Source organism: Festucalex cinctus, chromosome 8 (genome assembly GCF_051991245.1).
Source record: "Festucalex cinctus isolate MCC-2025b chromosome 8, RoL_Fcin_1.0, whole genome shotgun sequence".
Classification (NCBI taxonomy): domain Eukaryota; kingdom Metazoa; phylum Chordata; class Actinopteri; order Syngnathiformes; family Syngnathidae; genus Festucalex; species Festucalex cinctus.
This window is the reverse complement of record NC_135418.1, coordinates 16,880,516-16,906,082: the sequence shown is the minus strand read 5'-3', so window position 1 is coordinate 16,906,082 and position 25,567 is coordinate 16,880,516. Positions and strand designations below refer to the sequence as shown.

Sequence of the window (25,567 nt, the reverse complement as noted above, 5' to 3'; positions counted from 1 at the left end):
GTTTGAATTACCGTAATTGTAAATTTCTTTGACAAAAATATATTGCTTTTTGGGGCTATTTGTTTTATCCAAAGATCATATCGCAGTATAGCTGAGGTTGCAAAAAAAGACATTTTTTGAAATACAACCTATGTCTTTCTTTTGAAAAGACAATGCTAAAGGCATATGTCTATACATGCTGATGTATTCTGTTTTCCTTTTCATGTGGCCTGCCAATTGAATTTCAAAATGCTTATCTATCCTGGCAGAATTTCGGAAGGCATGCTTTGCAGAAAGCATGGGTGGGAACGGAGAACTAATCCAGAGTTAGTGAGGAAGAGAAGCACGGAGGAGGATTAATCCTAAGTAAATGAGAAGGAGAAGTGGAACTTTACGTGGGAGTTTTAGAACATAACTAGGAGCAGACATCTTCAGACACACTGTCGTTAAAATTGAACGCTTACGTGTACCTATACATTGCTAAGATACGGTATAGAAAAATTTAATCTCCTCTCTCATAGGTGAGTGTCTGATCATTTTTAAAGAAACCTTCCACATGTATCCTCTTCATATTCGCATGTTCATTAGTAAAACCCAATTTCTTCTCTCACTGAATGATCCCTCGCACTCTAAAAAGAAACTGGAGCACACCCGGGCCTCCCCTGGGAGGGTTCAAGTGCGCTGTGTATTAACTGCTTAGGGCTGATAAGTTATGACATGAGCGGTATTAGCTGATGCTTCAATTGTTGCTGACATATGAGCATTTACAGCTGTGACTCTGCCATCCATTATGTGACTGCTCCAATGACGACAATGCAGTACAATACAATGTATCGTTTTGCATCATTTGAATTGGAAGCATCTGTTAGTGCAATGATTTCCTAGGTGAATTCCCCATTGGCTAGAGGCTTATCTATGTTAAAAGATAAATTAACAACAGAGCATTTTCCTTAAAATTGCCTGAGATTAACTGCAATTTTCAGTTTTTTCTAATTTCTAGTTTCTGATTTGAAAATGGCCACAAGAGGGGGTCATTGAGAGTACCAATACCTTGAGATAAGGCCTTATTATGTCGACTGAATACCAATATCTGGTATTGGTACCCGCCCATTCCTAATGAGTGCAGTATTTATTGTTTTTCAGGACTAATAAATAAAATAATGTTTAAAGCCCATCATGAAATTTTACCAGTTAATATACAAATTCAATTTGAAAAAAAAAGGAAAGTGTGTATAAATTCAGAGGAACAGATATTTTCTCCAAAATAAAATATAGAGCAAAACAAAAAGAACGATGCAGATAACATAAGTTTTTTAGTTTTCTGTCACTTTTAATTTATGTTTTTTAATTGACTGAAATAAAATTGAATTGAATAATATTCCAGTGGTAAACTTCTTCTTCTTCTTCTTTTTTTTTAACACTTATATGACAGTTAAAACGTAAAAAAACAAAAAACAAATCAAAACTGTATCCACTTCCTTAAACACTATTCCTAAAGTATTCAATGAACATGGAAAGAATTGTGGAGCATACACCCTAACCACTATTTCCCCATACTGGTCCATATTTTATATTATATTAAGCTATATTACATTATTTGAAGAAGAAAGGAATATTTTTTCTTAGTTGAAAAGGTTCAACAAGTGGTTAAAAAAAGGACTATTAATTCAGTTTTTATGTAAAATGCCACACAACAAAAGTAAAAGCGACATTTTCTCCTTGCAAATAGCCACTATTTTTACTGGCGTCCATTAATAGTCCCACGTGAGCAGCAAGTTAGTGGTTTATTTTTAGAGCGCGTGGCGCATGGGCGTTTGCGTCAGTGGAATCCCGCGAATGCGTCACTCAAATGACGTCTGTGGCGACCGCGACGTGATTGGCCGCGGGCCGGAAACGAGTCCTCCCCCACTTCCACCGTTTTCGGCACGGGCCCGCCTTGTCGTCTCCACAGCGTGATAAAACAAGGAGCGCATGGAGCGCCCCGCGTGGATTCTGAACCGATGCGCGTGTGCGTGTGAGTGCGCGCGCGCGCGTGTGAGAGTGGGCGTGTGCATTAGAGGGGCCTTAGTTCAGTCTTTTGGAATACATGAACAACACCAGAATTGGGATATTTACGTGAATCAGGTCAGTGTTTATATGTCACTTATAATTATGCGGTTTGTTTCATATAATCAATGATAATGACATGATACAATACTTGGAAAATCCTGAAAAAAAAGGTCATGCAGGTGAAGTAAATTGGAATTTTTATTTTCTCTTTTTGCTCACCACACTCAATAAAAGCAGTGATTATAATGAGATTTTGAAATGAACTTCAGTTTGTTGAAATCTTACAAAATGGTGGAATTTACAGTGCAGTATGTTTGTACAGTTTTAGGTCATCATTTCTGCCATAAGAAGTGAGTCCACCCAATTGTAAACATTAACAGCCGCACTTATAGGGTCTCTCAGTGAGGGTCAATTGTGTCAGCACAATGTCTCGAATCGGCCCTCAAGCAGACACCTGTGCAAGAACAAGCACACACAAACTGCACGCACACACAACCACATGCATTACCAGGCTTTGCCACCCTTCGCATGGCACCAGGCCCTTCCTGTAATACAATCTGCAACACTCCCTGCTTTAGTCCCTGTGAAAGAGGGTTGCCCTCCACTCAAGGAGTTCTTAAGAACACGACCAGCCAGTAACACAATATCTGACAGCATCTGACGGCTCCGCTGGGCCAACGGCTACACTTTCTAAAGAGGGCTGAGATGCCTTGAAGCCAAGGAGAGGGCATAATGGCAAATAAGGCATTCAAGGGGATAATAAAGGAAACAAACAGAACGAGGTTTAGAATTACTGACTGGAAGGAATACAGTGGAGACTCTATGGGCAAACAATCCGGGATCTGGTTTCAAAACATTTTTTTTCCCCATAGGAAATACTGGAAGCAGAAATAATCTTTTCCAGGTTCAAGTGTCACATTTGTTGGGTGTAAAAATAAGTTAACCACAGTTAATATTACGGTATAAAACCTGTTTGTGTTGTTGACTGATAATTTGTAAAATAATCAGCCGTCTCTGGCCACATCTTGCACTTCTAATTTGATATAAGAAAAATGCCGCACTCGGGGAAAAACAACCAATCAGAGACAGAAACCGCATTTTTCATGCTTTGTCAGATCGTAGCTGACCTTGCAAAGACTAACATTTCAACAGTTGAGTTATAGTAACACTCAATTACGACTTAGGTGCTTTTCTGGGTTAATTACGGAGTAATGAGTCAGCGCAATATTTGTCTTAACAAATATGAAAACATTAAAAAAAAAAAAAAGTAAGTTTTTTTGTGTTTGTTTTTTTTTTCTCCCTTCAACATTTATCACAAGTTGTAATTGAAGGGGGTCTGCATAAAACAATGAATATGATCACATGGACAAAAGTATGAGGACACCGCTGGAGTTTTACGCCTGAACGTGCTACAGAATAAGTCATTTCTTCTTCTTCTTCTTCTTCTTCTTCTTCTTCTTCTTCTTCTTCTTCTTCTTCTTCTTCTTCTTCTTCTTCTTCTTCTTTTTCGGCTTGTCCATCTTTTTAAAAACATCTCAGATAAAAAATTTAATAATAAAAAAAAAAATATATATAAAAAATAAAAAAAATAAATAAATAAAAATAAACACAATAAAAAAATAAAATATATATAAAAATAAAATAAATAAATAAATAAAATGAAATAAATAAAATTTAAATGATAAAAAGTCACCCCCCAAAAAAAAAAAAAAAAAAAAACTCACGATTGAGGTGTGGTGGTGTCCCCAAATGCAGGGAAGCAGGGCAGGGAGGCAGAGGTGAAGCCAAAAAGGGATTTAATAGAACAAAAACAAGGAGGTAAACGAGGTACTGGTCAGAAACAACAAGCATAGCATAACCTGGCTATGATTCAGGCTGAATTTTTAAATGTATTTTTGTATTTATTTATTTTTTAAATAGTTGTTCATGTCATCTCTTGTGTCGTATTACACAACAAAAATGAAAACCGGCTGAGAATTTGGGAGACGTCAGCAATCTAGAGTTATTATAAAGAGTTATTAAACCGTGCTCCGTAACGTTATGAGTGATCGAGCAGCCCTGTCCCAAGATGGCCGTCCTGTGCGCACATTTTTGTCATTGGCTCACGGCGCGGACGAGACATCTCACGTTTATATGTATGCTTGGAAATACGCAAAACGTATTTAAATACGTATTTGCTTATTTGGCAGTCAAAACTATTTAGTCCACATTGGTAATTCAACTATCCCATAGTGTTGCACCTTATTATATGAGTGTTGATAATTAGTGTGAGAAATCATGTCTTCACATAGAAGAGTATAACTCGTTATTATTAATAAAATATAAATAATGAAAGGTAATTTGAGCAAAAGTGTTATTTAAGAAGTGTGTATCAAACTGGTAGCCCTCCGCATTTATCAGTAGTAAGTACCCAAGAAATAACTCACAGTGATCCCTGTCTTAAAAGTATGCTGACGCCTGGCGTATCACTGTATCTAACGTACGTAGGCACTGAACAGCATTGGTGTGATTTAGTGCCGGTGTGGTAACCAAGATGTTTGTGTGGAACATGTGGCAGCGGTTGAGCATTTTCAAAGTATGACTAAACGGTCTGAACCTACACGTGGTTTGTTTGGCCTGTGGTAACTGATGTCATTGTGTGCCCATCAGCGATGCCCTGTGTACAAACGCAGCATGTATCCCTGACCCATGACACCCACTTCAGCTCCAACCCTGACCCGGGCGCCAAACCGGCGATGGACATCGGTGGCCAGAAGGAGCAGCTGCACACGTCGTTGTTACCCAGCATCAATACCTTAGTGGGAAGTGGCTACATCGGGGAGTTTGATGCCTTTTCCTGCAAGATTCCCGCCTCGCCTTCCACGTCTACGCTTTCATTCGGCCACACCTCGGCGGCTGAACGTGCAGACTGCCAGATGCAGAACCAAGCCTACAAACTGGATGACCTCCAAGTGTATGGTTGTTACCCGGGCTCATTTACACTCAGCTGCCTTGATGAGACGCTGTCGTCATGCAGCTCCGACTACTACGGCAGTCCGGGGTACCCCGCCGCTTCCCCTCCAGCAACAGGTTTTCAGACACTGAGTGCACCTTTATGGGATTCCCCATTCAGCACCTACAACGCAGCCCCCCCGGCTGATAAGCAGCCATCGTTTTTCCCCTTCAGCCCCACACCCGAGCAGCACTCCCCCGTGCTGCCCCACCAGGAAGCTCAGCTCGGTCATGATGAGTCTTTTTTCATGCCCCCTCAGCAGCAAGTGTCTTCGCTCCATTTCCCCGTCATGACGTTGGAGCATGGCGCCAGGCTGGTTGAGGGGTCTCCCAAAATCCACAACCCGGGTTTGAGCGAGGGCCGCTGTGCCGTGTGCGGGGACAATGCATCCTGTCAGCACTATGGAGTGCGAACCTGTGAAGGATGCAAAGGTTTCTTCAAAGTGAGTGGAAGGATTGTAGATTGTTGTTATTTTACATTTTCATTTTTCATATCACAACTCAAGTAAGCAATCTTCCAGTTAGGTTTACTGTGACTTAAAAAAAACAAAAAACAAAGGGAATTATATTGTGTATTTAACAACCACATATTACCTACATATAACCACTTATTTAGCCCATTATAGCAATAAAAAGTTAATATTTTGTCTAAAATTAATTTGATACTTTCATTATTTTTCACGTACAAATAGTACCTTTAAAAACACATTTGGCAACTGGCTGTCGACTGAAAATGACATCACAAGGGCTCAGGTAACCAATCACAGCTCACCTGTTTTCTAGGTTTGGTCATGTGACAAGCTGAGCTGTGATTGGTTTCCTGAGCCCTTGTGATGTCATTTTCAGTCGACAACAAGTTACAAAATGTGTTTTTAAAGGTACTAATTGTACATAAAAAATAATGAACATATCAAATTTATTATAGCCAAAATATTTATGTTTGACTGCCAAAAATAGCTAAATAAGTAGAGTATCCCTTTAATAAAGTCTGCTTTCCTTAATGCTAATAAACAATGCTAGCAAACTATGCGATATATGAATACAAACAGCGGCAAAAACTGTTCATAACTATATTTTTTTTTTTACTTTTTTTTGTAACTAGACTAACTTTGTAATTCGACTATTTACTTATATCATTACTATATTATGTCATGAGTGTGGTAACAAAAATTAAACCCACATCTCAAAAAAAAAAAAAAAAAAAAAGCTACTCAAGGGTTGAGGAACAAACCCACAAGCTTCAAGTCCACTCTATCACCAGAGTCATGCCGCTTCTGCAGTGTGATTGATGGTATCAGGCCGAATCTGTGTACCTACAAGAGACCAGTTTTTGGTCTGAATTTGGACACATCAGCTATGCAGTATAGTGGCAAACAGCAGGGGTGGCATGGCTCAGGTGGTAGAGTGGTTGTTTCCCAAGCTGAAGGTCATGACTTTGTTCCTCATTGCTTGAGTAACTTAAAAAGAAAAAGAAAAAACAGGTCAAATGTACTCAATACTATCTTGTAGAATTTTTGGAGTGAAAAAAACTTTACTCTTTTTTTTCCAGGTAAATATTTTTTACAGTATATTTTGAATACCATCTAAACACCAAAAAGAGACATGGTAATTAAAAGAATAAAAAATAAATAGGGATGTTCAATAACAATTTTTTTTCAGACCAATAATAGTAGTACAAGTTCTCAACTCTTGAATCGTCACCGATACCAAGTACCAATACCACTGGAACTTCTGATACACAAAATTTCCCTTCAAACACAAAAAACAAAAAAATAACATAATTTTAAAGAAAGATCTATATATTCAAATGTAGAATTTTCCTTAAAATTGAACAAACTAGTTCAATTTCGTAAAATGGCCATAAGAGTGTGACCGATACTAGTATCGGCTACCGCCCGATACCTTGAAATAAGGCCATGTATCAACTTGAAACTGACGCCTCGTATCAATACTTGTTCACCCCTAAAAATAGTATAAAAAAACAACAACAATTCATACATTTTTTAATGATTGACATTATTTTTATTTGTTGATTGACTTGGAAAAAGACACCATTCATCTCCCTCATCGTAAGTCTTGCCAAGTTCATTCTGAATACGCTCAGGTTACCAAATATGGTTCCTTGCCCAATAAAGGGCTCCTATTACTACTGTAATTTTAGCATGATAAACAATCCATCCGTAGTGATATTGTTTTTTGCCCCCCTGATTGACAGCGAACTGTGCAGAAAAATGCAAAATATGTTTGCTTGGCCAATAAAGACTGTCCAGTGGACAAAAGGAGGAGGAACCGCTGCCAGTTCTGCCGTTTCCAGAAATGTCTCACAGTGGGAATGGTCAAAGAAGGTAAAGTCCGTCAGCCTCACTTTGAGTTTTCACTGACTTACGCATGATGTTGGCCAAAGCGGGGTTTGTAATGACAATCTTGTGAAACCAAAGCTCGGCATGACAGACACATGTTGGTCGAGATTTACAATGCCAGCTGCAGAAAGAAATGGATATAGTGCAGCAGCTGTTTTTTTTTTTTTTTCCAAGTGTGTGGTGCAGCCATGTGAAGGACGCAAGCGTGCACTTGAAGACTTCCTCTCATCTTTTCTGTCTCTAGTCGTTCGAACAGACAGCCTGAAAGGTCGTCGAGGCCGTCTGCCATCCAAACCGAAGACGGTGGCTGAGGCTTCCTCCACCACCTCCAACGACAACATCATTTCCTTGCTAGTACGTGCACATCTAGACTCCAACCCAACTATTGGCAAGCTTGACTACTCCAAGGTAAGTTGTCTCTGGGGCTCCAGGGGTTCTGGGGGGGAAAAAAAGAATAACGTGGCCCCTTGCCAACATGGTAGCGGATATGGAGGACCAAAACTGCCAAAATTAAAAATAAATAAATGAATCAATGTGAAAATAAAAGTGGATATTTAATTCTACTTATATGTTAATATTTGTAATTAGTTCAACATTTAATTTTATATTTATTTTTATTTTTTTGAATCTCGCTTATTATTTTTGTATTTTTTACTAACTTTATTTATGACATATATATATCATTTTAATTCCATCCATTTATCTTTATTTTTTGTATTTAATATTTGAATTAGATTTTTATATTTTTTTTTCCACCTTTATTCATTTATTTATTTAGTCATTTTTTTTATTTTACTCTCTTCTTAATACAAAAAAAACATACAGAAGAGTGAATTAATTATTGCTTGCCACCTTTTACTCCTCAGTACCAGGAGACAGTGGAAAAGGTATCAGAGAAGGAGGATGCTGGTGACATCCAGCAGTTCTATGACCTCCTGACGGGGTCATTGGAGGTTGTAAAAACCTGGGCTGAAACAATCCCAGGATTCTCTGACTTCTGCACAGAGGACCAGCAGCTACTTCTTGAGTCTGCCTTTGTTGAGCTGTTCATCCTGCGCCTGGCATACAGGTAGGTTTTCTGTTTTTAAGAACCAATAGAATGTGCACAATTATACCTTTTCGTATTAATACTAGGACTGAATAAGTGATCAAATTCAAATAGCACACAGACATTGACAACATCGATATCGAACTTGGCCAATAAGTCATTGTTTTAATGTATATCGTGCATAAAATATCATCCACACTCTTGTTTCATGAAATAAATGCAGACAAATGCCCTCATAATACAAGCAGGAATAGTCTAATCATATCGGTAAATAACATTTAGCTAAGCTTGTTTGCTTTTGTCACTTTCCATTTTTGATTCGCTAGCTTACAGCCAATCAAGAGTGATCAATTGTCACAGGTGGCCAACGCCATTTTGAATCTGGTGAAAGCGGCTAATTCACTCAAGTCGCATCTGTTCTTCACATGCACAAAGAGAAGTGATAAACTCGATCTAAGAGCAATTGCTAAAGAATTTGTTAACAGAAATGATAAACGAATATAACTATAAATAGGTTTTCATAGCAGAATTCCACTCAAAGAAATACAAAATACATGCAAATAGAACTCAATTTCATCTACTTCAGGAACACCTTTTCATGGAAGGAACTATTTTCCCAATTAATAACAGCAAGAACAAGCACAAAACACACTACACAAATAAAAATATGTTTCCTTATGTTGTTAAAAAAATAGAATTGCAGTTGTACATACATGAATGAACTGTAAGCTCATGAATATTTCATGAGCAAAGAATACCGGACAACAAAAGAGAGCACTCATTCATAGGTAAGGTTATGTAATAAAAACTACAAATTTCCTCTAATAATGCACCTGTTCAGTAATTCAAATACATGAGACGAGGACGTTCAAAAAACAACAACCGTATATTAAACTGCAATTGCACTATTAAAGGAGAAGTCAATTCCCCCCCAAAATTCTTGACAATAATGTTCTATGCATCCCGGCTAATCTAAATACGATATTCTTGTAAACATTGCATTAATAGAATATGAGTTAACCAGCAAAATCCAGCAATTTTTTATCAATATCACAAGGTGCCAATTTTGCCATTTGCTGTCGACTGAAGATGACATCACAGTTGCTCAGGTCTCAGGTAACAACCAATCACAGCTCAGATTCAGAAAATGAGCTGTGATTGGTTATTGCCGGAGCCCGATTGTGACGTCATCTTCAGTCGACAGCAAGTGGCAAAATTGACACCTTGTGATATTGATAAAAATGGCTGGATTTTGCTACGTAACTCATATTCTACAAATGCAATTTTAGAATGTTTAGACTAGTGAGGTCACATATAAAATATTATTGTCAAGAAATATTTAAGGTTGACGTCCTCTTTAACTCATTCAGACCCGCATTTTTCCTGCTGGGCAATTATTTATTTATTTATTACTCTTTTCCCAGTGAAAAACAAAATGGATTTTTTTTTTCTTTTTTTTTTCTTTTTTTTTTTTGAAGGGGGGTTAACTCATGTTTTTATTTTTTTTAGTGGACACTAGGATGGTTTGGCTGTAACGTGTTGTAAACTTACCAAACATATGTAACATTTCTAACATCAACATCATGAACATCATTCAAATCAACTTGCGATTGTGATTGGCTAGCGAGGATCCAATCATGAACCAGAAGTGTTGACATCATCCAAGTTTTGCATTTTCATTGGTTTAGAAACGCAAATATGTCATGTCCACTGCAATTATCTATGGGTCTGAAGGGGTTAAGGGAAAAAAAGTTCAATGAGATTCGTTCAGCCCTACTTAATGCATCTTATCTTTTCATTCCCATGGCTTTCATTTTTCCAGGTCAAACCCTGAGAAGCACAAACTAATCTTCTGTAACGGCGTGGTCCTCCATCGGCTACAGTGCGTCCGCAGTTTCGGAGACTGGATCGACTCCATCATGGATTTCTCCCAGAGCCTTCACCGCATGAACTTAGACGTCTCCTTGTTTGCGTGCCTTTCAGCGCTCGTCATCATCACCGGTTCGACCGTTTGTTTCCTTCTCACAGTCAATCGTAGTGTGTCGGGTACACGCCAGGACGGTGTTTCTCATGATGTCACATGTTTGACTCTTAGATCGCCACGGCCTCAAAGAACCCAAACGCGTTGAGGACTTCCAGAGCAACCTCATCTCGTCTTTACGGGAGCACGCCAGCGGAAACAGATCGGAAACGAGCCGACCCCAGCCCAATTATCTCTCTCGGCTTCTGGGTAAGCTTCCAGAGTTGAGGACTCTTTGCACGCAGGGCCTGCAGCGCATCTTCTACCTAAAACTGGAGAACCTTGTCCCCCCTCCACCAATCGTGGACAAAATCTTTATGGATATTCTACCATTCTGAATTCAAATGAACACAAAAGGAGAAGGAACGCACCTTATATGACTTTTGTGGTTTGGCTGGTGCTACAATGTCACCTAATAATGGGGACCCTATCTACAGCGGCAATCTTTAAACATGCATGCGGAATCTTTAAAGATTGGCACCCCACGGAACCATTCGAGGTTTTGTAGCACCAAGCGCTCTGAACCACCTCTGTGTGTAATGATGTATAGTGAGATGTCTTCATCTTGTGTTTGCGTACCACAATTTGAAAAGAGATGAACTGATATTAGTGGTCATATATTTGGAGTGTGCTAAGGTCTTTATTGCTGTGCTATATGTGGAAATGTTGCCATGCTATGCAGCAACTAAAAACAATGTTGGCAATGCAGTGTCAATGAAGGGAGCTAAAAACCGAACACACAAATCTCTTAAAGAGGAAGTCAACCCAAAAAAAATGAGCCACCTACTAGTCTAAATATGGAATTCTGGTTAATATTGCATTCATAGAATATGAGTTAAGCAGCAAAATGCAGCCATTTTTTTTTATCAGTATCAGAAGGCGGTCATTTTGCCACTTGCTGTTGAAAGAAAATGACATCACAGTTTCTCAGGTAACAACCAATCACAGCTCAGATTCAGAAAACAGGTGAGCTGTGATTGGCCATTGCCTTGAGCAACTGCAGCAAGTGGGAAAATGGCCGCCCCATGAGATGGATGAAAACGGCTGGATTTGCGTCATGACTAATATTCCACAAATGTAATTATTAAGCAGAATGTCATGTTTAAATGAGTGAGGTTAAAGTTGACTTCTTCTTGAAGAGGTTTCTTTTCTGTTGGTCCCACTGAGAACAGAAACACAGGTCACAAGGTCACGAGTCAGAAGTTGCAAGTTAAATGTGGACATTATGTTTCAAAAGGGAGACACTGTCACAGTTTGTGGAAGGGTCAAAGGTTACACCAATTTTGATAAAAAAATTTATAGTTTAGTAATGATCCTCATGGCCTTAAAAAAACAACAACAACGTTCTGCCATTACTCTCTTAATCACCTTTTAAAAGCTGATGCTGGCAGGTTTCCAGTTTAGGCACACACTAAACTGGGTAGTGAATTTAAAAAAAGAAAAAAAAAAAGAAAAAGTGCCTTCACAAAAACTCCTCAACACATGCGGTGAGTTCATGTGGCTCAATGTCACTGTCATTCCTAATATCACAAACAAGCCGAGGACAAATTTGAATTCAGCCATCACTGAAAAAGCTTTTTCACAGAAAGTGTCTGTAGTGTGTGAGTCAATACATCCACCCGTCCAGTTTCCAAATAAAAAATATATACAGTAATATGTAAACATTGAACATAGTGAGCTAGTGGTTTGCGGAGTGGTTCAATTGATCAAATGTCTACAAATGAATCAGTTATCCCAAAGACTATTTGAAGCCATTTTAGTTGAATGTGAGGATTATGTGCATTTCACTGACAAAATGAATGCTTATTTGTGTGTTTGTGTCAAATAATGTCTTTCACATTCTTCTGTTTTGTGTATCCTTCTTATTATTTGACCCTTGAAGTGAACCACGCAAATATTTTAAAAAATGTCGCCGGGGTCTCACTGAATGAAGCCAATGAGACAAAATGGACTTCATTCTCCATTCATGCAGAATGGGGATTTTTCATGATGCAAAACTGTTCACAGGGAGTATATTTGATAATAAATTCTGAAAACGTGTTACCGAGTGTTTTCATTTTGAGGTTTAAATGTTTTTTTTTTTTTAATTATCACAAACAAAATGAATATACTACAAAACGTTGTCAATCTGGCCACGTCAATAAAGCATCTTTCTCCAGACCGGAGGAAGAAGACACTGTACCGCTGTCCTCATCCCCGCAACACTTGATACTATTGTACACCGAGATATGGTCGTCTGGGCTTTGGTGCTGGCAGACTGAGTGGAAAGAAGGGCAGAAATGTTGAAGCGGGAGTATGAAAGTTCGACTGCTCAAACAGCTTTCTTCACTTCTTTGTCAGACCAAATCAATAATATTTATCTTAACTTTATCCAAATTATGTGTCATGTATGTATGCACAGTGAACTTTCAAGCCCCCTGAGCCCCCCCTTTTTTTTTTCTAAAGTGAAATGGTGTCATCTGGATTTGTTGTCTGGGTCTCAACTTTAGAAATCTGCTCTGACATGCAGGCACAGACGGTAGCAATACACACATGGAATTATGTTCAAACTGAATGTATATGATTGTGCATGCATGTATATGTGATTTCTTGTCATAGTGATTTGTTGCACTTTTTATGAGCATCATCTATTACAGCAATATGATGTAGAAAAAAAGTCGTCTTTCGATTTTGCAAGTGAGGGAAGGCCAGTGGCCAGTTATTTTAACATCCACATTTAACACACAACAACAGGATTTACAATTAAAATAATGTTGACAACAATTATTTATCATATTTTATGTAGCTTATATTTGCCGCCCACAATATTAATAAGAGAAAGCAGAGTTTGATTCCAAGGACAGGGGGAATTTTTTTAGGCCCACGAGAGCCCATTTGAATTTAACCGAATTATGAACAAACAACTTTGTGATTTTGACAAATTGCTTTAATGCAACAGTGCTATTGTATATTTAGCAATGTACAAAGTATAATAGCAAATAGCAATGTAACTTGAACCTAAAAAAAACAAAACAAAAAAAAACAACCCAAAATTATATGATCTTTCTATTGTACCAAAAACAAGACTATACCAAACATATACATATTGAAATTGACAAACAGACAATATTGTAATTAAAGTAAGCTCTACAAAATTTCTGGCAGTAAAACAACTTCAGAAATCACATTGATTTGCTAGTATAAAAAAAGACCCTCAAAATATGTGTACCTATTTATTAAACTGAGATATTTTCTTCCATTTCCAACACTTACGTTACCATATACAAAACTCTATTTTAGGGGTGTCAAGCTCATTTTTGTCGTCGGACATTTTGTAGTTACAGCTTAACATTTATTGTTCAGTATTAAAGAGGAAGTCAACCCCCCAAAAGTTTCTTGACGATATGTTCTATGCTGCCCCACTAGTCGAAATATGATATTCTGGTTAATATTGCATTATATGAGTAAGCAGCAAAATACAGCAATTTTTATCAGTATCAGAAGCCATTTTGTCACTTGTCGAGTGTAGATGACATCACAGTTGCTCAGATTTGAAGCAAGTAGCAAAATGGCCACACCCTGAGATGCATAAATATGGCTGGATTTTGTTTTATAACTCATATTCCACAAAGGTCATATTGATCAGAATGTCATGTATAGACTAGTGAGGTCACATACAACAAACATATTATTCTCAAGAAATGTTTAAGGTTGCCTGCCCCTTTGAATATAAAATACTTTTGTAGTCGCAGGCATATCCTAACATGTCGCATGCCTTATCCATCCATCCATTTTCTTAACCGCTTGCTCCTCACAAAGGTCGCGGGGGGTGCTGGAGCCTATCTTAGCTGGCTCCTGGCAGTAGGCAGGGTACACCCTGAACTGGTTGCCAGCCAATCGCAGTCGCATGACTTACTAGATGAATATTATCTTTAGGATCATTCCAAATGTATTAGCGAAGCAAATCCCATGAATTAGCATGGAGCATTTGTGTGTGTTTGAGGAGGGAGAGCCTGACGATATTGTCGCTGTGGGAAGAAAGCTAATAGGTTTGTTTGTGAGGATGTTGCACCTGTCGTTTATTGATGGACTGAGCCTCAAATAACTTTGGGAAGCTGCTTTGTATTCTGTAGGGACACTGCTGGATTGAATTCTTCCTCTTTCATTCCCAACTCTGTCAAAACTACAATCAGTCTTGCGTGTTTTACTGTTGAGATTCACCTTTAATTCCCATAGCATGTTGATTAATACACTCATATGTTTGTTCAAATGTGTCCTCCAGTTTAAAGCGTGGGTGTGTTACTGTGGAAAGCCCTATGTGCGTTTATTTATAGCTGGCTATTGTTGAGCCCATAGAAACGTCTGTAATTTGATCTGGCCTCTCTCACCGAGAGTCGGCTGATAAATGACTTGGCAGACGTCAGTGGCCATGCCATCCCTGTGATACGCGTACACCCCAATTCACCAGCTAAAGCTCTTTTGCTCCCCAATGTATTAACTTCTAAGTGAATTAGCATTCTCAAGTGGAGGATACTGTAGGTTGCTGGGGATCTGTTTGCACTATTAAATGGCTCGTGTTGTTGTGTCTTTGGTGTAAACCCGAGTTTGACAGCGATGCGCTTGACTGGTGTTATTCTCCAAGTATAGGCCTACTCTTTCTTTTGCATATGCCATGATGATATATATATTTCTCTCTCTCTCTCTCTCTCTCTCTCTCTCTCTCTCTCTCTCTCTCTCTCTCTCTCTCTCTCTCTCTCTCTCTCTCTCTCTCTCTCTAAATATATAGTATGTGTTCGGGGTTAAGGCTGTCACTCACTGTAGGCCGGGGGTGTCCAAACTTTTTCCTCTGAGGGTCACATACAGAAAAATAGAAAACTGCAAGGGCCACTTTGATTATTATTATTTTATTTTAAAGTTATTTATTAACACATTCATTGCCAGACCGGCAAAAAATGCATCATTTGACGTCTTTTTCCGTCAATGGCAGTGAATGAGTTAAACATGCTAAAAATCAATGAAGCAATTACAAATTGTTGATATAATGTACAGTTACTTATTGAAAACTGCTAACAGTAACAAGACAAATAGTGACCCCTGTGTGCCACTATAATAGATACACCTCTCCACTGAGCTGCTGCTGAATCCCAACTTGACATTCTGAACCACAACAAGAACAATCGGTAGCAAACTGACCACACTTAAGAACCATTAATTAAATGTGATGTTTTCACAAATTGGACCTTGACACTGAGCAACAAGTGGATGAAACTATTTTTATTTCTGAAACTGAATAATTAGCTGCAATTTTGTGTCTCTGCGTAGCAAGAAATGTTTAATCCACGCTCTTTTTTTTTTTTTTTTTTTTCAAACAGCTTTGAAAATGTATTTTTAGTATTTGCCGCGGGCCGCCAAAAAATGTATGGCGGGCCACAAATGGCCCCCGGGCTGTAGTTTGGACACCCCTGCTGTAGGCAGACGGGGCCGCGCGAATTTGTCGGCTGCATGACGTCACTCTTGCCTCACTCACTCACTCACTCACTCGCTCACTCACTCACTCACTCACTCACTCACTCACTCACTCACTCACTCACTCACTCACTCACTCACTCACTCACTCACACAAGCTTACATCATGTAAGCTACATGGTCTCCCAGGCGGAGAAGTGAACCCACGCCAACCGGCACCGAAGGCAAGTGACGGCTCCAGTCCTCCAACTGGAGCCAGCACGCACGGACTTACACATGAATGGACTATCGGTCAAATGTGTAACCGAAACAAGAGTCAATCTTGTGCGCGTCCATATTCTTCTGTATTGACTTTTCTGCATAACTAACATGATAAAATTGTGTTGAACTGATAAATAATAAAATATAAATTAAAGTCCAAATTTTCAGGGTAGATAGCCTGTTCCTCTTTATTTCAAATAATGACTTCACAGCTGCTTGAAAAGCGCAGCGCGAGATAAAATGGATATCGGTTTCCGTGTGTGTTCATGTGCGCTTCTCACTATGTTGGAAACATCGCTCTGCTCAGCCAAAAAACATGAGAATGTTACAATTATAAAACGAGATTGACAGGACGGATTGTGTTGCACTGGCAGATGACAGTTCCTGGCCCAGAAGTTATTCGTAGCAAAGCCCCCCCAACACTAATACACGCACACTGCAGTGAGCCCCCCAACACATGGATCAAGTGCAATGTAAGGGTGGCAGAGTCCATGTATGTGGAAGCCAAGGAGAGGTTCAAGGTCAGGACAAACACCAGCAAATACAACTGATGGTCTGAGGGATAAATGATCAAAGACATGCATAAATGAAAACACAAGACACTTCTCTAAAATGGATGTAAAGCATCTTTAACCATTTCTACCACATTAGCACATCTCTTGAAAGCAATACATTCGCTATCGTCGTTTTCTCCTCGAGTGGTGTTGGAAGCGACAACGTGTTAAACAAGTCCTTGGAAACAAGAGCAGATGTTAAAAATAGCGGTGCAAATATTTGGTGTCAAAAGCCTTCATACTAGCAGCCATGTGAATTTGCATTATACATTCGCACCAGCATCTGTGTTACTCGGGGTTGTATGATAACCTTGTCCAGAATTTGTTTGCCATAGCACTCTGGTTGGCAACAATACATTATAAAACATATTAATTTTGAATGTATTCTATTAAAGCGTCTGTTCTGTTCCACCACCATTTTGTAAAGATGCGATGAGGCTCCCAATGTTCCTTAAACAGAGAGTTGCATAAGTGAAGTGGACTCGCAAGTCCGGGGGGGGGTCACAAGGTGCTGGCTGCAAACTCAGAGGGAGCATGGGGGGCACTCAAGTGGATTGATGTCAGAGTCTGCCACCCATCGGACTCCGTCGCATTAAACAGAGTTTATTTTTAAACCAATATCAGCCTCAAGCAGCACTTCCATCCTTTCGTCTTATTAAAGGACATGACACTGACTCACATTTATGTACGTGTCATGTGACCAGCCACACCTTCATCATGCAGTTTAACAAAGAGAAACATGTTTAGAGTTTTTTGTTCAGATTTGGGAAAAATAATGAAAATAGAATTAGAAGAAGTTAGATAGAAGTTGTCATAATAACTTTTAGTCACGCTACAGAAGTTTTAAGTAGCCTATACCTTTCTTATCTTTATTTCAGGTTCTACAGTCAACATCCAACTTTTATTCTTTGGCATCACTGGTAATAAAAAAAAAATAAAAAATAAAAATAATGCCTTAAGTACTCTGAATTTAAAGGGGAGTCAACCCCCCAAAATTTCTTGACATTTGTTCTATGCAGCACCACTAGTCTAAATACGGTATTTAGTTCATATATTATTAATATTAATCACGATTATTTTGGCAATAATGTAAATCACGATTAGGATGATCATTTATTTTTTGGGTACAAAACAAGAAAATGTTTAAATGTAAAAATGATTAAGACAAATACAGTTCTTTGAAACAGTATAATTATGCAGGTTTTGCATGAAATAAAATGTATTAAATTATTTATTTTTAAAATGTTAAAAAGGTGCAAATGTATACATTTAAACAACTCAAACAGCTCAAAATAATCTTTTTTTTTTTCTTTTTTTTTTTACGATTATGCTGATTTTGTAATTGTAGAGTGTGATAATTGAAATTGTAATTGAATTTCGATTAATTGCAATGCCCTAATATTGCATTGGTGGAATATGAATTAAGCACCAAAATCCACAAGTTTATATCAATATCAGACGGCAGCAATTTTGCCGCTTGCTGCGGAGTGAAAATGACATCACAGTCGCTCAGGTCTCAGGTAACAACCAATCACAGCTTAGCTTCAGAAAACAGGTGAGCTGTAATTGGTCATTGCCTGAGCCCTGAGCAACTGTGATGTCATCTTCAGTGGACAGCAAGTGGCAAAATGGCTGCCCCTGAGATGCATAAAAACGGCTGGATTTTGCTTCATAACTCATATTCCACAAATGTAATATTAATCAGAATGTCATGTATGGACTGGTGAGGTCACATATCATTGTCAAGAAATGTTTACGGTTTAATCTTCAAACCTTTTTTTTCCTTTTTTACGTTCTGTTATCAGTCTGCCAGTCTGTACTGCAAATGACAGTCTTCTGTTGCCTCAAGCAAGTAATATAATTAAAAACAAATAGTCTAAATGAATAACTTAGTTCATCTGAAGTCATTTTGTCAAGTCAACAAATTTAGAGTGTAACAGGGTAATGATGCACAGAGGTGAAACAAAAGCAGAACACAAACTGAGTTCCGCATTTTCGTCAGTGAACTGGAGCAGGCCAGTGCTAGCTAAGATTGACCTTCAATCTAAAATTATGAATTAACAAACACATTATGAACAAATGATAGATAACACATTTTAAAATGTGCTTTAAGAGTGAACTGTCAGGTTTTTAAGTCTCAGGTGTTCAAAAGTGTCATTTGTTTATGCTAAAGTTCAAAATAAAAATCACTTTTCCAGAAAACGGTGACAACTTTCCCAATCCTGACACTGACGCTATTCTGACGTTGTGTCACGTAACAACAGATCATTGCACTTCCTATGACATTCTAAAAATATTTTCCGCATGTTTATTTAACCGATGAGGTCCTCTTTCAACAAAATGCTCTTCACTTCCTTATTCTTCTTAGCCACTTCCCTTTGCTTTATCTCTTCTAGTGTAGCATGGGGCGGGAGAAAGAACCACTATGCCTAGAATTTATATAAATGTTTTTGGATCTTACAGGAAGACTGTTTAAGATGAAGGTGGTTGTTTTGAAGTGAATGCTTGGAGCTGCGACAGTTGATCGTGTGACAGGTCAGTAAGTGTTCACTATTGCATTTGACTACTCAAATATTTGACCCTCTCATGTAGCTAAAATTGCGGTTCTGGACAGGTGACTATACCGTTGCAATCCCATAATTCATCAAGGAGCGAATCAAGAATGATAGGCATGGTTTGTACACAGTATAGCAACACTATGGACACGTGTGTAACACATTTTCCTCGCAGTTCCAAGATTGGAGGGTCCAGTCCTAGCTCTCTATGTGGAATGTGCATGTTCTCCCTGTTCTTCTGTGGATTTTCTGAGGTTTTCTCCTATAATCCTGAGACTAGCTGAGGACTTGTCAATAGGTGTGAATGTGTGTGGGAATTGTTTGTTTGTGTGCGCCCTGAGATTGGCTGTAAACCAGTTTCAGCCTCTCACCCAAAATTAGATGGGATGGGCTTATGTTATGTTGTGTTATGTTGTGTTATGTTATCCATCCATCCATTTTTGTGACCGCTTATTCCTCACAAGGGTCGCGGGGGCACTCTAGCCTATCCCAGCTCAGAGCAGTAGGCGGGGTACACCCTGAACTCGTTGCCATCCAATCACAGAAGTTATGTTATGTTTGGGGAATATCTGGCTGGCTAATGAGGATCTGAGAACTGAACTAGCTTGACGCTAGCTAAAATGAGGCTAACACATTGGGATTAGACGACTTCACTTGTGTAGCAATTAGTCCGATTGTTATACACACGTGTGGGAGTATGATGTATGATGTTATTGGGTTGTGTGTCTAGAGGTTGGGTGGGTGGTAAGGAGGAGGGAGTTGTTTTTTGTTTTTTGTTTTTTTGTTTTTTTTACATGATAAACTATATGCTATATAAATAAAGTTGACATGACTTGATTTAAAATGGAATTAAAAAGAGCAAAAAAACAAAAAACAAAACAAAACTCAAACATCCTGAGTTCTCCTGTTGGCCAGGGTACAGTGCAGGATCCTGGGGAATAAAGTAAGTTATTTTAAAGTAAAAATGAAAACCTATTCATGGGTTAATAGTTGATAAATTGTGTCACTGCGCCAGTGTAGGCTACACTCAGGTACATTTGAATGAGATAAGTGAATGTGGCTTTGTAAATGTATGAGCAAGATATAAGTGGACTCCATCTACCATTAAGCTAAAATGTTATTTTTCCATTTGTTGGACCATGATGTGTTTTTACAGTTAAGTGCAAAATACGAATCAATTTGAATGCCATACGCTCATGTTTGTCATGACTGCGTGTTTTGTTTGGGGCAAGGTTCATGTTTGGGTCATGACTGTGTTATGTTTGGGTCAAGTGTCTGATTTCATCTGATGCAATCAGCATGTAACCAGCAACTAGCTTCATCTGGTCCGAAGCTATGTGAAGTCAGAAGCTATGTGATGTCAAGAATCTTTAATCTCTTTATCTGGTCAACAGCCAATCAGATAATTCCATGTCAGTCCTGTTAGCCACATGTCTGGCCCCAGCTAATCAGATCCATTCGCTGTCTATATAAGTTTGACAGAGAAGTGTGTTTTCGCCGATTTATTCCTCTGTCCATCTGCCCACCTGCTCCTCTGTTCCCCGATGCCTTGTCGTTGTTTCTGGTTGAGTCAAGTTAGTTCCATGCCTCTTGATGTTATGTGACTAAAGTGTTAATCTCCTAATAAGGAAAAGAAGCAGCTTAGAAAATACATGTATAGATGGTGTTATATTAAAATTACACTGAAAACACACTATGATTTTATTACATTTTTCCCATAGTGGAAGCTAGCAAATGTGCAACAAGCGCAGTATTTACAGTTTTTGTCTGTTGACAGTGGCGACAAAACTCGATGTGTTGAAAAATCCTCAATGAACTAATCCATATGTTCTCACAGCTGCAGGGTGATGAAGTGAGATGGAGGCAGCATACAGAGAACTTTACCAGGAGTTTGTTCGCCTGAGATCTCTTTGTCTTAGGCAGGCGGCCCTCTTGCACCGTCTCATGACAACCCTAGAGAAGACGAAAGGTTCAACACAACCCAAAAAAAAAAACAAGTCTCACGATCCGTCATGGCTCAGTAAAAGTGTTTGTCTGCAGGTGCTCCTAATGGAGACTTAACTGCAGAGCGTATCCAAGAAATCCAAGCGCATTTCCAGGGAAACCCAATAAGCGCACACAACCCTGCAGCTGCACAGTCTGACGTGTATGCACTCCCTCCAAATGAAAGCGCATCTCATCTCCTGGCTGAAGATATGTCCAAGCTCAGCATGAAGGCGCCTGATGGCGGGAGGCACAGGGACTCAAGGAGGGTAAATCAACATCATTTCTTTGCACCAACACATTTGTTTCATATATTTACCTGTAAAAATGTGTTGCGTTTGCCTCAGATGTCTCTGTCAGATCGTCAGTTCCTCGGCTTTGACTTCCCGAGTATTCCAGGTAGATTGCTGATGTCTGATGTGGCGCCGCAGTCTCACGTGTGCGACTTCTGCCAGGCAGTTTTTCCAGGACACACTACCACCAGGGGGGAGTTCCTTCAACATCTTCACAACCATGTCACCTAGTTGCCGTCGCCAAGAGCACGGCACGAAATACAAGGGTGGGTTTCCTCTGGCTACTATTGAAAAGGCGAAATCAAACAGTTGCCTGAGGACATTAGATGCACTTTAAAGAGGAAATAAAAAAATAATAATTCTTGACAATAATATGTTCTATGCAGCTCCACTAGTCTAAATATGGTATTTTAGTGGAATATGAGTTAAGTAGCAAAAAAATCCAGCAATTTTTATATCAGATAGGCGGCCATTTTGTCACTTGCTGTCGCGTGGAAATGAAATCACAATTGCTCAGGTCTTAGGTAACAACCAATCACAGCTCAGCTTCAGAAAGCAGGTGTGCTGTGATTGGTTTGTTGCCTAACCCTGAAAATGTGATGTCATCTTCAGTGGACAGCAAGTGGCAAAATGGCCGCCCCCCTGAGAGGGATAAAAATGGCTGGATTTTGGCGCATAACACATATTCAAGTGTAATATTAATCAGAATGTCATGTTTAGACTCGCGAGGTCACATATAACATAATATTGTCAAGAAATGGTCGAATTAACCTTTAAAAACGGTTGGGTACGATACTATTATGGGTACTTTACTAATGGACAATTGTGTACCTTAACTACAGTCACCCAAACTAACCAATTAACTTTTAATCGTATCCCTTCAAAGGAAGAGACAAATCATACTGGGTGCACAGTCAGCTTTCTTCTTCCTCAATATCCGGTTGACCCGTTTGGCTGCGACCAACACCATCGAAGGCTTCCTCGTAGAATCTACGGACTCGATCACGAACGCCAATCTCACTGATCCGATGAGTTTCACGGCATCCTCTCTCTTAGACTGTTTTATGCGATTATTCATGTTTTACACGCTGATGTTCAAGCACAATCAAAACTATATTAATTAACAGGCACACATATGCTTGAGGACTAAAAGTGACGAGTTTGTGGCCCATGCTTGGCTTCAGTGGAGATAACGCTAATGGTAGTAAAATGCACTCGTCAATTTCAAAAGAAAAGTAATAAAGCTTTTAGTTATGAAGAGTTCTTCAAAGGTTATTCAGTTTTGGAGGGTTAGGACTTGCAACATGATGTTGTAAAAGTAGTGTGTATTTTGCTCTTTTGTGTCCAAGCTGTCATTTTAAAATTCTTCTTCATACAAGTGTCAAGATGAGCTGACCACTAAATAAAAAAATGAAGCAAGAGTGTGAATCTGTGTGTCTGAATAGGCCTGACAGACAGGACATAATGTCATCCACTGCTGTTTTATAGATATTGCAAATGTTGGTTAAAAACATGTTCACTTTGTGGTTATTTGGTAATTTTCACTGTTGGTTTTGAAAGATATAAAAACAAAAACCAACTTCTTTTTCTGTATATTAAACTTGATGTTTTGTTCGTAGTCCTGTTTGGTCATTTTTATGCCAACTGTTAGCCGTGTGTATGTATTTACTAATAGTGGCAACAGGACCCTTCCTGTGTTACAATTACAAATGAAACATTTAATACGAAGATCATATTGAAATGGCCACATATATCAGTTTTATCTGGGTATGGTTAAAGTAAAATAAACAAACTAAATCACAGATTCAAGCACCAAAATCATTACATCAATTTTTTAAATTTGAAAACAAAAGATATGAAATTAGAAATTCAGTGTGAAAAGTGTGCATAATTCTGTATGAATGGCAACAGGTGGAAACAGATTAATTATGTTCCTTCTGCCATCTAGTGGTAGTGCATTTAATTGTCATTCCTGCCACACATCACGTGCATAGATAGACGAACAATGACGCTGTTTTTTTTATTTTTTTATTTATTTATTTTTTTTGATTAGTTTATAAATAATTTTGGACCAAATAAGTGAAATAGGATAATTTCCCGCGGCACACCTGATGATCTCTCACACCAGTGGTTGAGATTAATTGGCTTACAATGTACATGACTGAACAGAATTTAACAGCATGCCTTTAGAATTAAATGTTACGTAAGTCTCAAACGGTAACGAGCCCCCTCAGGTTATTGGAATGTCAACCCAATTAAAAAAACAAAACAAAAAGAAAAACAAATGGACACTGTTTGTGTTTGCGATCAAGCTCTCACTAGTCATCTGTCAGCTGCTCAGTGCTGTGTTGCTATAAGAAGGGAACACCGAGGCTAAGAATAGCCTCCGAGAATGAAAGCGTTAATTAGCACCGCTGACAGCTGATTGATGACACTGTGTTCATCTGCCTTCATTCTCCATCCTTACTTCATAATCACACTAAAGAATAATTGAAATGTGTGTGGATGTGATTGTCTTGTATTAAAATACATGAAATTGGATTGATTAGCTTCATCATTTGCCTTCAAAGCTTTATTTTGGTGAACAGTGGAAATTCTGCGCAGAGGCAGGTTAGACCTGATGTTGGTGCAGGCTGGTGGATCTGGGGGTTGCACAGCTGTGGGAGTGGTAGTACACAGTACAACCAGGTTTAATACTTCTCAACAGGAATTCAAGCCACAACTCCACTTTAGAAGTTTGCAACTTGGCACTTGTGGATAGCAAGACAATGCTAGCTTTATTTAAAACATTGTGATGCATCTACTGTAATTTTAGAACCATTATTATGCACTCAATTGCACAGTATGGAAGGAAAACGTATTCACCTAATTTTTATGACAGATAAAAACATAACTAAAATAAAACTAAACACTTTATTATGACAACATAAACAAGTAAGTTTCTTGCAAGGGTGTTTCCATGTAAGTGAGTCCTGGTGGCATCATCGTGAGTCACGGCTCGCAGGAGAGCGTCAGCACAACAAACGAGATGACAGCGGGAGTGTTGCTGGCTGCTTGACGCAACTCATGCAGCATCTTTCACACAACACACAGAAGTATGTGTGTATTACGACACAACATACTGCAGCCTCACACAATAAAATTGCATTATTTTTTTTTATGTGTAACAAAATATCCGATCTGTTGACAAATTAATAACTGTCACTAATGCTCATAAGGCAAGCAGGTGGACAAATGCATAGCCCGGCGTGTATGTGTCATTAAGCAAGATGTTGAAGTTTCAGAGCCAAACATGATACTGCAACATTAAATTTTTTTTTTTTTTTTTGTGGCTCAGTTGGAAACGCATGCAGGCACAGGGAGACCATGCAAACTCTATAATTAAATTTAAAGGGGGGGGGGGGGGGGGGGCCTAAATTAATTCCCACCCTTTCTCTGATGCAACCCAATATTATGGAAATTAAAATTCTGCCTGTGTATTTTTGTGTTGAATGCAGATTCATAGGCCAAAGCTAAATGAAAATAAATAAATAAATAAATAAATAATAATGAAACCCCTGTAATTATATATTTTTTAAAACGTGAAGTGTCACTTTTAATCTTAATTTGACAAGTATTGATATGCAAAGTTGTTCTGATGATGCATATTTGGCACAACACATAAAACAAATCGAGATGAAAGTGAAGTGCAGCTGAGCCAAATGTCTGCAGCTCATCAAACCTGAATTCAGTCCAAAAAAAGGCAAAAAAACGGCATCAAAGATACAAAATTAAAGATGAAAATCTACACACAAACAAACGCATGAACATAGATATTATATAACTATCTGTATAACAACAAATGTTAAGACTGAAAGAATCAATCTTTGAGCGTTTCTTGAAAGTGATAACTGGCACACTTTCTCTATCATAATCATAACGTAAATAAGACTTTTTTTTTTCTTTTCTTATAGTGTTCTACTAGTCATTAAGAAAAGGTTTATTCCCAAAGTTGTACTGCCCCCTAGTGTGTTGGGGTGTTTCAAGTCA

At 38.6% G+C, this 25,567-nt stretch overlaps 1 protein-coding gene across 2 annotated transcripts; it reads left to right on the top strand.

The window, feature by feature from the left end:
• Window positions 1-1,952: 1,952 nt before the first annotated feature.
• nr4a1 (nuclear receptor subfamily 4, group A, member 1) lies at window positions 1,953-21,230 on the top strand. 2 transcript variants are annotated; one of them, XM_077529401.1, is made up of 10 exons: window positions 1,953-2,103; window positions 4,678-5,462; window positions 7,235-7,364; window positions 7,624-7,787; window positions 8,246-8,448; window positions 10,250-10,428; window positions 10,523-10,657; window positions 17,586-17,627; window positions 19,171-19,242; window positions 21,100-21,230. In XM_077529401.1, the coding sequence occupies exons 2-9, from the start codon at window positions 4,680-4,682 to the stop codon at window positions 19,206-19,208; spliced, it is 1,674 nt and encodes a 557-aa protein (XP_077385527.1). In that variant the 5' UTR covers window positions 1,953-2,103; window positions 4,678-4,679; the 3' UTR covers window positions 19,209-19,242; window positions 21,100-21,230. The 2 variants fall into 2 exon arrangements, with proteins under 2 accessions (XP_077385527.1, XP_077385525.1); XM_077529399.1 differs by lacking the exons at window positions 17,586-17,627; window positions 19,171-19,242; window positions 21,100-21,230 and having other exon boundaries at window positions 10,523-12,441.
• Window positions 21,231-25,567: the final 4,337 nt, after the last annotated feature.